The 14,645-nt window shown below is 36.9% G+C and overlaps 1 protein-coding gene across 1 annotated transcript in view; it reads left to right on the top strand.

Moving 5' to 3' along the window:
• LOC123873563 (neuropeptide CCHamide-1 receptor-like) overlaps positions 1 to 14,645 on the top strand; it is a 131,928-nt gene that overhangs the window by 67,040 nt on the left and 50,243 nt on the right. Inside the window, exons 2-3 of the mRNA XM_045918444.1 lie at positions 2,620 to 2,805; positions 7,529 to 7,755. Of these exons, the coding sequence (XP_045774400.1) occupies positions 2,630 to 2,805; positions 7,529 to 7,755 (403 nt within the window). The 5' untranslated portion in view covers positions 2,620 to 2,629. The remainder of the gene's footprint in view (positions 1 to 2,619; positions 2,806 to 7,528; positions 7,756 to 14,645) is intronic.

The following is a 14,645-nucleotide window of genomic DNA, read 5'->3' as shown; positions in this document are numbered from 1 at the left end:
AATATGCTTTAGGTACAGTATCTCTCGAAAACACTCGGATTTAGGTGTAAAAAGGGAACATTTTGTGTTGAAAGGCGTGTTTTGTGAGGGAATCAGATCGTTATCCCTCCATTTGATTTAGGGATCGCCTCAAAACCTAAGCATGTACTTACATTAAGTAAGGCCTAAGGCTTTTACATTGAAACTGAAAGACTTGCGGCTAAAACACTTTATTTTGGAGCCCTTTGCATTTGTTGGGTGATACCTTTTATGTACGCGTATCATTAAACAACCTATTAAATTCTGAAAAAGTTGCGATATGGGATTAATATTCGGTATAATGCGTAAATGAGAAAGAAGGATGAGTGGACAACCAACTTATGTTTTTTGTTAGGTGGTCAAAGTTTAACCGTACCCATAACGTAACTTTAACCACCTATTCTATAACCGGACCTAAATCTACTCACAGTTAACCTTATTTTTAAAACTTATGCTAGTGCTTCAGAACTCTAGTTTTAGTTTATAAATTCCTTAGTATTAGAGGAATGGAGTTAACTTTTATATTATATTTATTTTATTTCAATATTTACCTTTTACATTTTTTAACGCAGTAAAATACAGATATATTTTACTGCGTTAAAAAATGTAAAGGATATCAAGCGATACGTTAAAATATCAAAAACTAACAGCTATGTTTTGAAAGATGAAAGGAAACCTCTGTTTCTATTTGAATAAAAAAAACATGTTTCGATAAATCCAAATTCCATTAAAATAAAGCATTCAAACATCGAGCCGCATATGAAAATAAAAATATAAAATGGATTTAGTTTACTATCGAAATGTATGAATTTGATTTCGCGGATGCCACAACAATATTAAGTCCGCGTTACACGGGCAGCTTGAACCAGTCAGGGTTAACAGCTTCAAGCTGCGACTGCATAGTGTATTTGTATGCAAGTCGTCTATTTGCATATAGGTACGCCTACATGGAACTGCTCAAGCAGTCGACTGCTATCGTGCAGTTACTCTCCCTGCCCTCATCCCACCTCCGCTTCGCATGCTCTTCCCGCCCGACTGTTTAAAGTTGTAATTGTTGAAACCGACTGCTGCAGCAGTTGTCAACGGCAGCACTGCCCGAGAGGTCCGTGTATTTTGATCTTTTTTGGCTAACTGCTCGAGCTGCTTATGTAAGCCCGGCCTTATTGGCAATTTTAAATTGAATGACTGAAACTGGATTGCATAATATTTTAAAGCATATTAAATAATGTGAGTGATGTCCGTATATGGACGAAAATATTATTAAAATGAATATTAATGCGTGTAATTTATTTTAATTATCGATAAAAGTTTTTAAAACGCCCCGGTTGTTCTTAATTAAACCGGATTTATTTAGCTCCACTTTCAAATACTTACTTATTATTTGAGTAAAATATTCCAACGGATTTTAATTAACTCCTACTGAAGTTAATTAAAAATCCCTTATGAGTCCTATTTACAGGCAAAGTTATTTAACCGACTTCGAACTATTTATATAGGCTGCAGTTATTTTATTAGAATGCTAGCAAAAATGAAAACAGGTAAGTACTGATGATTACTAATTAGATACCACAAAAAATACGCGAAAAACAAATTTAAAACCTAACTTTTTTTTAAAGTTCGCGAAGTATTGCAAATTAAATATCTAGCTAACGCTACAGGTCAACGAACGTTGCGAAGATAGGCGCTGCGCTGCCAATGTCACGTCATAGGCAGGGCATTGGCCCCGAGTTTCGCACGCTGTACATTACGATTTTGAAAAATACTAAATCACTACATGTACATTGTACAAGTATGAAGAAAATGGTTGCGATTGGATTGCGTTTAGGTAGTAAATAATAGCGCTTAGTTTTTGTTACATCCTGTTTCTTTCTACCATATTTTCTTACTACCTACCAGGTTTAGCAGCGTTAACACTGTGGGGTAACTGGGTGGATGAACTAACATTAAAAGTTCAAATACATGAGATACATGTAGATATTCAATACATCAAGCTTTTATCTTCCCCCATCTCAAACAGCTTGAAAGTTTGCTATCCTCAGCCTAGAAAACGTGTAAATATGTTTAACAAAAGAGAGACAACAATATATAGCTTATGTCTAAAATACGTAATGACAATACAAGTTTAACATTTGATATGTTTTTTACAAGCTTTGTCAACAACAAACAACAATCCGTCAAACAGGAATGTTGGTATAACTATGGCTTTATAATAACTGTCATAAAGCCGTCGTTACACAAACAGTCTAGTTTGATACTTTTTTGACAAAATTTGTAAAAAAACATGCATTGACTTAAGAAAGAGAACATGGTGCAACAAAATCAAATAAAAACTTTTTTAAGGTGGAAGCGAGGGACCTGCCCGAGAAATTCAAATTTAATTTGGTTTTTCTCAATTTGTAAACTAATACAACAACGTAGGCTTATGGTATTTTAATTGCGACAATGGCAGTACCATCCTCACAGATTAATATAAAAATCTTTATTTGAAAGGGTCCAGTTCAATAAATTAGCTCTAGTATCGACTATTCTCACAAATCAGTCGATACTAGAGCTAATTTCTTAAACTGGACCTTTTCAAGAAACATCTTTCCCTTGTTCCAGAACATGCACCATGGACTATAACGACACATACAACATCTCGGAGCCCTACAAGCCGTACGACGAGCGCCCTGAGACGTACATCGTGCCGTTGCTGTTCGCGCTCATATTCCTCATCGGAGTGGTCGGCAATGGCACCCTCGTCGCTGTCTTTGTCAGGCATAAGGCTATGAGGAATGTGCCCAACACGTAAGTAATCGAATATGAAAAAACCGGCCAAGTGCGACTCAGACTCGCGCACTGAGGGTTCCGTACTCGGGTATTTTTTCCAACATTTTGCACGATAACTCAAAAATATTATGCATAAAAATAAATAAAAATCTGTTTTTGAATGTACAGGTACAGCCCTTTCATAATGATACACCACTTGGTATAGTTATCTTACTTTGAAAATTGGAACACATTTTAATTTTTATTTTTTTTATTTTTTTATTTTTTACAAATTCGCGGTTTTCAGATTTATTCCTGTACTTGTGCTATAAGACCTACCTACCTACCAAATTTCATGATTCTAGGTCAACGGGAAGTACCCTATAGGTTTCTTGACAGACACGACGGACGGACAGACAGACAGACAGACAGACAACAAAGTGATCCTATATGGGTTCCGTTTTTCCTTTTGAGGTGCGCAACCCTAATTATAAGTCACGAAACAATGTTACGAAAATAAACGTTTTATAGCTCAGTTAGGTATAAGTTACATACTTATTTACATTTACTTTCGTTTGTTTACATTTTAAATGGAACAGCAGTTTGCAGTTAGCCCCAAATTAACCAAGTTTTCTGATATAACACAATTAGTTAGCACGCCACAGCTATAAGGATTTTAATTTCACTCTTATTATTTGCTAAGGAAAATTTTCTTTTTCTCATCGAAAATGTTTTTATGTCCAGAAATCTAGGTTAATAGCCATATAAAATGAATCCAATCTAAGTTGAAATCAAAGAATTTCTAAAACGGAAAATGTAAATAAATAGTGGATGAAAGCAAAGTAATTAAGATCTAAGTAGGTATTCCACAGTTTTATATAGCACTAGCTGATGCTCGCGACTTCGTCCGCGTGGATTTAGGTTTTCAAGAATCCCGTGGGAACTCTTTGATTTTCCGGTTAAAAAGTAGCCTGTGTCACGTCGATCCAAGGACAATCCAACAAACCAATAAACCAACAAACAAACACACTTTTGCATTTATAATATGAGTAGTAATATATTATATTAGATAATGCCCACGACTTCGACCGCGTGGATTTAGATTTATAAAAATTCCGAGGGAACTATTTGATTTTTCGGGGTAAACTCAAACTCAAAGCATTTTTCAAAATAGGTATCACTGTACACATTTTGATTGTCAATTGTTGAATTTGTAAGATAATGATGTACCTAATGGTGATAAATAATAACGTAAACTTAAAACTCAAGCTATGAGGGGTAAAAAGTAGTTTATTCATGCATTTCCGGGATGCAAGCTATCCCTGTACCTTTTGTCTAAATCGGTTAAACGGATGGGTCGTGAAAAGGTAGCAGAGAGTGACAGACAGAAATACTTTCACATTTATAATAATGGTACCATGGACTTATTAAATACTTATGGCTATAGATTCTGTGGGCTATAGGTAGGTACGGCTAGCGGTTGCTTTAAAACTAACTAAGTATAAGTAAGTCATTACTTTCTTCATGATATTGAACTTATTACCTCAGGTGACTCGTCTGGTTCATTTTAAAAGCTATAAAAAACCTATTTCTCAACAAAGTAACTAAGTAAGTAGGAAGCCTAGCGTGTCAATAACGTATGAACGTAAAAAAGTTGATTCACAAAGATTAACAGTCCATTATTATGATAAGGCAATTAACTTCGTAATTTTTAGAAACATACTATGACTTAGGCCGTGGATACATCTGTAAGTTTTACTCACGTAAGGAGCTTACACGATTAACTTACGACAATTTTTTTTTTTTTTTTTAAATAAAGAATATTAGCCATGTTAAATGACTAATATTCCCCTTTCCTCTCCAACTAAGCGTCAGGCTTGTGCTAGGAGTAGGTACGACAATAGTGCAACGGGCGGGGTTTGAACCATCGACCTTTCGGTTTTCAGTCCACTCCTTTACCGGTTGAGCTATTGAGGCTTAAATTTACTAATGGAAACACTCTTATAAGCACATTTATATTAGTGAAATTGTTTTCAATTAACTACGTAACCTACTCACGTGAGTAAAACTTACAGGTGAAAACGCGGCCTTAAAATTTTTTTTTAGGCAATCGTAGTGCTCGGGTCAATCTATTTTAAGGTCCTCACGATACAGATTCTAATATGAATACTAATCAGTGGCCAAAACCTCGGTACCAAACTTCATACAAATCGGTTTAGCGGATGAGTTTTTGGAAATCCTATGGAAACTTTTTGATTTTCCGGCATAAAAAGTAGCCTATGTCCGTCCTCGGGATATAAGCTAACCCTGTACCAAATTTCGTCAGAATCGGTTAAACTGTTGGGCCGTGAAAAGGTAGCAGACAGACAGACAGACATACAGACTGACACACTTTCGCATTTATAACATTAGTATGGATTTTTTTTCTTAGCTATCGGCTATAAAAGTATGGGTACAGATTTGTTAGCGATACTTTCAAAACATTTTCCACAGTTATATAACTAAGTAATCGAAGACTTTAGAATAGTTTGTAATAATATATTATAAGTATTCAACTATCATTACTATCATCATGATCAACCCATCGCCGGCTCACTACTGAGCACAGGACTCCTCTCCAGATGAGAAAAGTTTGAATGTTTAATTCCTTTTAAACAACTCACTTATGTAACTTTGCATAAAACTTTAAAACTTTACATAACTCCGAAAAGTTAGAAGTGCGTGCCCGGGATCGAACCGCCGACTTTTCCCAACCAAACTAAAGGTCCTAACTAAATTATGGGTAAGACGACGGTCACTTTATAATTTAGTCAAAATAAATAATTGCAAGTAAACAAAACGTTGACTTCAGAACTTTTGGGAAAAGCACCATTCTCTTTGACGACCCAAAGATTTTAAGAAGTAACAACTAAGTAACATAAAGGGAGAATAAGTTGGTGATTTTGTAAAGTTTTCTACTTTGGGCGAGAAGCATTCTCACGATGAAGATAAGAATATATTATATGTTACTAGCTGATGCCCGCAGCTTCGCCCGCGTGGATTGCTCAGATCCCCTGCAGCATCAGGATTGAAGAGTTGGACTCCAAATTTTTTATGAAACAATGTCGCAAAGTTCCTCTATCGATTAAAAAAGAAATGACGCAAATCGGTTCAGAAATCTCGGAGATTTTGGTGTACATAGGTAGAAAAACACAACTCCCTTTTTGAAAGTCGGTTAAAAAAGTAGCCTATGTTACTCCCTGGTCAATTCTCTACTTGTCTGTGAAAATCCCGTCAAAATCGGTTCAGCCGTTCCCAAGATTAGCCTTTTCAAACAGACAGACAGACAGACAGACAAAAAATTTAAAAACGTGTGATTCAGTTATAGTATCGTTCAAATCAAATAACCATATGATCTTAATATGCGGTAGTTATTTCGAAATTACAGACAGACACTCCAATTTTATTTATTAGTATAGATTACTTAGCCTATTTTCAAATCTGTTGGAATCTCAAACAGACTGATTCACAACATTAACTTGAACAATCCGGAAATGTTAGCTTGTTCTAGATATTTAACGTATGACCTAGTAATAATTTAGTATAGCACAAAGTTCTCTTTGTGCATTATCTCTTTAACGTTCATGTTGTAGTATAGTAAGCTTTTAGTTCCAAAACTAAACTCGTACTAACTCGGAAAAGTGAATTTGACGAGCACGCCCAAAAGTATCTTTATTTCTGGACTGTACATATGGCTAAATGACATCTATATCTATACTAATAAATAAAATTGGAGTGTCTGTCTGTAATTTCGAAATAACTATCTCATATTAAGCTCATATGGTTATTTGAACGATACCATAACTGAATCACACGTTTTTAAAATTTTTGTCTGTCTGTCTGTCTGTCTGTCTGTCTGTCTGTTTGAAAAGGCTAATCTTTGGAACGGCTGAACCGATTTTGACGGGACTTTCACAGGCAAGTAGAGGATTGACCAGGGCGTAAAATAGGCTACTTTTTTAACCGACTTTTAAAAAGGGAGTTGTGTTTTTCTACCTATGTACACCGAAATCTCCGAGATTTCTGAACCGATTTGCGTCATTTCTTTTTTAATCGATAGAGGAACTTTGCGACATTGTTTCATAAAAAATTTGGAGTCCAACTCCTCAATCCTGATGCTGCAGGGGATCTGACCAATCCACGCGGGCGAAGCTGCGGGCATCAGCTAGTTTAAAATATTTATAGAAGCTATTTGTAGTTGGAATGTTAAAAACGCATCCATTTCATTGATACCATCTTCAAAGAGATTAACGTGTGTGTTATTTTATTCCGTTTGCACTTTCTACGAACTAAACGTTGGGCAAAACTGAGGAAATTTGCATTCCCGTTCGGCGAATTTACTAATCTGCGTTGATATTGAACCGCATAGAACCTATTTAATGATTGCGTGGTTGGGATTTGCTATAAAGGTCATAGCACACATGTGAACTCGGAAAGACATCGGCAACGTATCGCCTTTCGCCTCGCCGTTAACTAGGCGTCAGCTTAATGTAACCCGGATCAGCAGCTCCGGTACGTCGACTCGGCTTAATGTGCTTAGGTACAGCAGTCTCTTCCCCGCCTCTCTCTGCTCCCTAGTCCATTGCGCGTGAATCGCAGCGCCGCACTACGTCGGTTACAGCGATTTCTATGTAGGATGACGAAGCGGCACTAGTCAGGCGCCGCCAACGCAACTCATCGCGTGGTTTCCCTCTGAGAGACCTAATACAATCTATCTTTTCAGGTACATCCTCTCGCTCGCGCTCGCAGACCTGCTGGTAATCATCACGTGTGTACCATTCACGTCGATCGTCTACACCGTGGAATCCTGGCCATGGGGGGAACTGGTGTGCAAGATATCGGAAGCAGCGAAGGACGTCAGCATCGGAGTATCCGTATTTACACTGACAGCGCTGTCGGCTGATCGGTACTTCGCGATTGTGGATCCGTTACGAAAATTACACGCTACAGGTGAGTGATATTATTACAGCCGCAAGAGCCGCAATTAAGGATAGTGATGACGTAGTAGCAGCAGTCGTATTTGCTCAGCGAGTGTGACTTTTGCAGCTTTTACGGCTTTTTGCGGCCCTTGCGGCTTTTTGCGGCTCTTGGAGCCCGTGCAATTCCTGCAACTATTGCCATTATTTATTTTAATTCAGTATCAGAGTCCCTTGTGGCTGTTCTTTAAGCTCTCGTAGACAGTAAAAATTAGTAGGTACCTATACACGTAAGAAATAATAAAAAGTAATTTGGAAAACCACAGACACAGATATTAGTTTCTAAAATGTGTCTTCAAAATTTCATAAACTTTAATTGCTTACCTAATATTCAAATGAGAATCAAACTACGATTGTATGGAGTAAGTGACGGAGAGACCCCTGTTAATACTTTTCACTTGGTTTAAATTCATTTGTAGAGCGCTATCTCTTCTACTCTCATGAGTTTTAATCTTCTGGCTTATTCTTCTCAGAGCACGAATTATATACGCCATGTAATATGAACGTAACATGCCTAATTAATAATCACAGAATAGACAATAGTACCTACTGGTATAATAATATTTATGCTGAATTCCGTGATATGAAGTAGGTAACTATAATATATTCCATATATTCCTAATAATTCCCTTTCAGCGTACATTTGATGCGAAGCTTATTCGGCAAAAGCCGGGGTTTAACTGACATTGACACGCGGCTCGGAGAAAGACGCATGAGTGATTATGACCGAATGATAATCTTGATTGATTTCATTTTCAACCTTCCTAACATTATAATAAAACAATTATGCCCGTGACTTCATCCGCGTGGACTCCTTTTACCACCCTAGGGGTTGAATTTTCAAAAATCTTTTCTTAGCGGATGTCTACGTCATAATACCTATCTGAATACAAAATTTCCCTCACACCTCTCAGGATAAATCCGGAACGAGGAAATTCACAGAAGAACAAAAGCGACCGACAAAGCTCAAAGGATTAGCAAGCTGAAGTGGCAATGGGCAGGTCATGTCTGTCGTAGAACCGACAGTCGTGTTCTGGAGTGGAGACCGCGTAAGCGCAGTGTGGGATGACCTCCAGCTCGCTGGACCAATGACCTGAAGAAGCGGGTGGATGAGGAAGGCGGAAGACCATATTTGGTGGCGCGCTCTTGGAAAGGCTGCTGATGGAATGGAGTAGAAAAAATGCAAAATTTCAGCCCAATCCGTCCAGTACCTTGAGTTGTGCGTCGATATAATATCAGCCAGTCATTCACCTTTTCCTTTTATATATTTAGACAACAAGCTATTCTCGTGAAATATTATGTGGTTCGTTGGTAAATTAATGAGAGACCCTTGTGCAGACGTGTTTATTAATTGGTGAAGTCTCATGATCTAAGTACCTACTCTCCTTACGAACATGAGTAACTAATTATCTTAAATGCTAGGTACTGCCTCTATCTTGTTCTTTGATAAATGATTACAAGAAGAGTTCAAGGATGTCAAACTGTATCCGTGGAAATATCCTCACAACCACAATTATTGTTTATTATATTTGTCGTTTAGACAATTTATAAGGTAAAAGGCTATGTTGAAGCACTTATACCTATTTTTTTTATTCTGCTGTAAACAAAATAAAGTCAAAGCGACTCTTTTTAAACCCCGATCCAAAAAGAGGGATGTTATAAGTTTGAGATGTGTATCCGTGTATCTGTCTGTGGCATCGTAGCTCCTAAACGAATGAACCAATTTTAATTTAGTTTTTTTGTTTGAAAGGTGGCTTGATCGAGAGTGTTCTTAGCTATAATCGAAGAAAATCAGTTCAGCCGTTTGAAAGTTATCAGCTCTTTTCTAGTTACTGTAACCTTCACTTGTTGGGGGTGTTACGAATTTTTAATTTACACTTGTTCTGTCGGATTTGGTATAAGGTGATTAGATGGTGGTGAATACGTTTCTTAAGATCCTATTACTCAATATAGAATTAATCAAAATTTTTTGAAATCCATGACGTGTAGATTGCAACTTGCATACATCGATTAATCGAGGAGTTGCATCTTTATGTTACAGTATGTAGAGTGAACATGTTACGTTCAAACTAAGGACTCGAATACTATTATAAATTAGCCACCTAGAGATATTTTGACGTAGCCCACCATGCTTCAGGAATTGACCCTAAAACCGCTCACTTGAAAGGCAACATACCAGAGTGTACCACCACTACGCCAGGGAAATCATCAAACATTTTTTTCTATTAATATTTTGTGTATGCCTTTTTTTCTAACCTAGGATAAAAAAAAGTAGATACAGCTACGTTGGTACTGTCGGCAGCAATGAAATGGTCTGAATTTCAAAGTTGTTCTTATACTTAATTAAACCTTTATTAAAACGCGTACTAATTACCCACTGATGATAAATACTAGTAGCAAACATTACAATAGATTAGATTAAGTAAATTAGCTAATTAAGAGAAGCAGAAGGCAACAGGTGGGACTAATAGCTGGCACAGTCTCAGCGAAAGCTTTTTGGGCCAATCGGGACTGAATAGCAAATCTGAAAATTATTTTTACTAGAGATGGTCATTATTGCTACATTTAAATAATTTAATTCAAATAATAAATTAATAATTAGAATTTATTATTTGAATCAAGAAACCTGCAAAAATCTTAAACTTATTAGATATTCGCCTTGTATACGCATATAAATGATATCGATTAGGTAGGTATACGTAGGCAAGACCGAATTACAAAAACGATAGAATTTATTTTATTTATATATATTATATTATTCATAATTACATTTAGTAATGGTTTTTTTAACAAAACATTGGACACGGAAAGAATTTTCATTTAAGTATAGAATATTTAGTACCTAAATAATAAACTGAGCGATAAAATATTACGGAGCCTATTTCATTACATACACGAGTTAATGAAGACAGAATATAAAAAGTAATAAGAGAAAAAATAATAATTTTTTATGAGCATATCTTCCCCGTTATTAGGTCTGGTAGGCATACAGCCTCCTTTTTTTTGGCTAAAACCTTATCCGACATGGGCGTGACTCTGATAAAATATGTATTTAATAAGGTCTGTATTTTATTCTCACTTTACTATAGTAAATTGTATATAAAATAGTATATAGTATATTACTGAATGTAGAAAAAAGTGTAACCTGTTCTTAGAAAATTTACTGTGGTTCTAGTCTTCAACTAAGAATATTCATAGCCAAAAAAAAATTAGAACCATGCATGATTTTAAGTTTCTAGACAAAGGAGCTTGAGTTAGATGAAGCCTGCGACTTCGTTCGCGTGGATTTAGGTCTTTAAAAAGCTTATGGGAACTCTGATACTCCGGGATGATCCCATATAGTATATCCGCGTCCAGGATGAAAGCTATCTTTGTACCAAATTTCTTCAAAATTGGCTGAATCCAATCGATTCAGTACTGTAATTGTATGTATATTACTGGGAAGCAGTAACACACATCTGGCAGATGGATAGACACACTTATTGAAAGAATATTAGCCAAGTTTATCATGATGACTAAAATATTACCCTTTTCCCTTCAACTAAGCGTAAAGCTTAGGAGTAAGCACGACAATAGTGCAACAGGTGGGGTTTGAACCGGCGACTTTCGAATTTTAGTCGAGGCTCTTATTAACTAGTATGCGCCGTAGAACTGATAATAATCAATAAATAATAGTTCATATTAAAACTATATGATCGTAGGATAGACCAAATAGGCCCACAAATTCTCCCTATCAAATTATTTGCACCGTTAACCCGGTAACACCGGGCAGGGAAACTCATCGAGGCGTCAGTACCAGATGACTAGCCGGTTACCTTCCTACCTTATCGCTTCAGAACGTCGCATTGAATGTATCTATTCAATTAGAAACGTTTCATTTAGGCTGATTTATGAAATACCTACTACGTGCGTTGGATAGAAATGTAGCAATAATGACAGACTCAGAGAGTCATGCTCTCAAGTCATCATTATTATATTATCCCCCCATAACTTCCCATATTATAAAATAGCTTATGCCCGCGACTTCCACGTGGATTTAATAGCTCGTTCACACAGGCTGCGTAAGCGTAGACGTAGCGCGTACCATTGCTTTGTAATGTATGGAACTGTATGAAACAGGGCACACCGCTTGCGTAAGTCGGTGTGTTAGGGGTTTACGCGCGTCACTACGCACGTGTCACGTGTACGTACTTGGTGTGAATCGGCCTTAAACATCTTTATTGCTTAGGTCTTAAAAATCCTTTGGGAACTCTGATTTTCCGAAACAAAAAGTAGGTACATAGGCCACTCTCCAGGTCTTTAACTATACTTATGCATTAAATCACGTCGATCCGTTACTCCATTGCGACATGAATGAAGGAGAAACCAACAAACTTTCGCATTTATAGTAGGTATAGGTTATATTATATTTATATAGGTAGGTATAATAATGATATTGTATAATATGAGTACCTACTGAGTAGTGATGCAAAAGTGTGTTTAATTGTTGGTTTGCCCTTCAATCACGTCGGAACATGGGTTGGGGTTAAGGCTAAGCCTTCAACTGAATAGTTAGATAGAGTAACCAGCAATGGTTGAATCATTGATGTTGGAAGAGCCCGGGGTATTAGGGTGTTCTGTGGTTGAGATAATGATGAAAAATCGTTTAGCAAGGTAAAGATTACAGGGCCTAATGGCAAGACATATTTTACAGGTATCTCGATACTACCTTTCCGTTTTTGCCCTGTATGAAAATGTAAATTTCGCTAAAGGTCGAGTATCCTCAACGATCAGACCATCGTTACTTAATTTAATATTCCCTCCAAGCAGATTTAAGCACCTCGTTTGAACTATGTTACTTACATTTTTCAGGGTCTCGGCGAGGTACTAGAACACTAAATGACCTCTTTAGGGCAGCGGTACCAAATCTAATTACATAGTGGAATACAATAGATACCAATGAAGAGATATTAGTGCAACAGAAATATTTCAAAAATCGAATAAAAAAATTCAGTTGACGGTAGACTGAGAAGGCTCTTAAAACCCCATATATTATCATCAAAATATATTATTAGCTTATTAATACTAATTGATTTAACAATCAAGGAAAACATCTCCAGCAAACATGCTTATGAGTTTTAACACAACCCGAGCTTAATAATTTATTATGCTTGTATCATAGAGTACTCAATTTCATTATGGATAAGTATGTAAGTTAATATTGAAATGTAATACTCTACGACAATATTATTCATTGATTAATTGAGTTACCGTAAGAGGATTGGTTTTGGCATGTGAAGTTGTTGAAAGCCAATTGAATTCAGCAGAGGGGTAAACAGAAGCACCTTCTGACATAACTCAATCAGCCTGTCCATTCACACCGGCTTCCCACGGCGCGTGATATCGCAGACAGACACAGAGCAGTCCGTACCGACCGCGTGGGCAGAGTATCGTCCGTGGTAGCGCAGACACGCCGTCATTCACGTCCGAGCCTTTTCCGCGATGCGTGATCGTCCATGGTCGTCAGATGTGCGTGATAATGCGCACAAACACGCACCGTGGGAGTCAGGCTTTACATCCACTTTAATATAGCTAGCTAAATAGTTAACTAACTGATTGTGGGCGTGGGTCTTAGTACTTAGAGTTCAGAATTCGAGTTTTGCGTCCCGCGTATAATCTAGAATCGTAACTTAATACTTACTTAATATTATTACAAATGCGAAGGTGTGTCTGTCTGTCTGCTACATTTTCACGGCCCATCCATTCAAACCATTTTGACGAAATTTGATACCGAGTTAGCTTATCACGGGGATAGATAATAGGCTACATTTTGTCCCGGAAAATCAAAGAGTTCCTAGACATAATTTTTAAAACCTCAAATCTATGAAGATGAAGTAGCAGATATTATCATCTATTTGGTACAGACAGGAGAGAGAGCTTGTATCCTGGAGACGGACTTTTTATCCCAGAAAATAAGTGTTATTTAAAAACCTACCTATATCCACGAGGGTGAAGTCGCGAGCATAATCATTCATAAGAGTGATTTCGATCAAAACGGTACAATTACAGTAGAGTTTCAATAGCTTTCATTGAGTTTTTTGCTCTTTTTGTAAAATTTTACTTCGTGTAATTACACCGTTTTGTATGCCAGCTCCTCAGTATGACGAAAGTTTAAATTGGCGGAAAGAAATGAAATTACATCAATCGACTGAATAAAATGAGTAGAGAATTTATACAATATGTAACGGTTTATTCCATTGAGAATTCAATATCCATGATTTGATTTGAAGGACGTGAATCTGAAAACTTGATCGAAAAAAACTTCTGAAGGTAGACATTAGACTAAAGCTTTATTATCTCTAACTAAGGAAATTCAATTAATCATTGGGTCCCCTGCTACAGCTTGCACGAGAAATAATCGAATGCAATTAACTCGGTAAGTACTTAAAAAAATCATTTCTTTTCATTCATAATAGCTAAATCAATCTTTCATTCATAAGAACCCGCCACGTTGTCCGCGTAGAACTTTTTTATTTTCTGGGATAAAAAGAAACGTCCGTTTCCGGGTCCCTTCCCAGAATGTGAAGGGTTTGGTCACAGTATGCCAATCTGGCTCAATGCAGATTGGCAGACTTCACAGACCTTTGAGAACACTATGCAGCACTCGGGCATACAGGTTTCTTTACAATGTTTTTCTTCGCAAGTGATATTATTTAATCGCACATATTAGCTCCGGAAAATTAGGGGTCCTACTTGCCCGGGATCGAACCGACAAACTCCCGAATAGAAGACTTAGACGTCCCGCTATAATTAGTATGGAATGGATTAAATAAAAGTTCCGATTCCAACAATGATTCTCATCATTTCGAGTCGAACTAGATTTAA

Source organism: Maniola jurtina, chromosome 17 (assembly GCF_905333055.1).
Source record: "Maniola jurtina chromosome 17, ilManJurt1.1, whole genome shotgun sequence".
NCBI classification, from domain to species: Eukaryota; Metazoa; Arthropoda; class Insecta; order Lepidoptera; family Nymphalidae; genus Maniola; species Maniola jurtina.
This window is presented reverse-complemented; position numbering and strand designations above follow the sequence as displayed.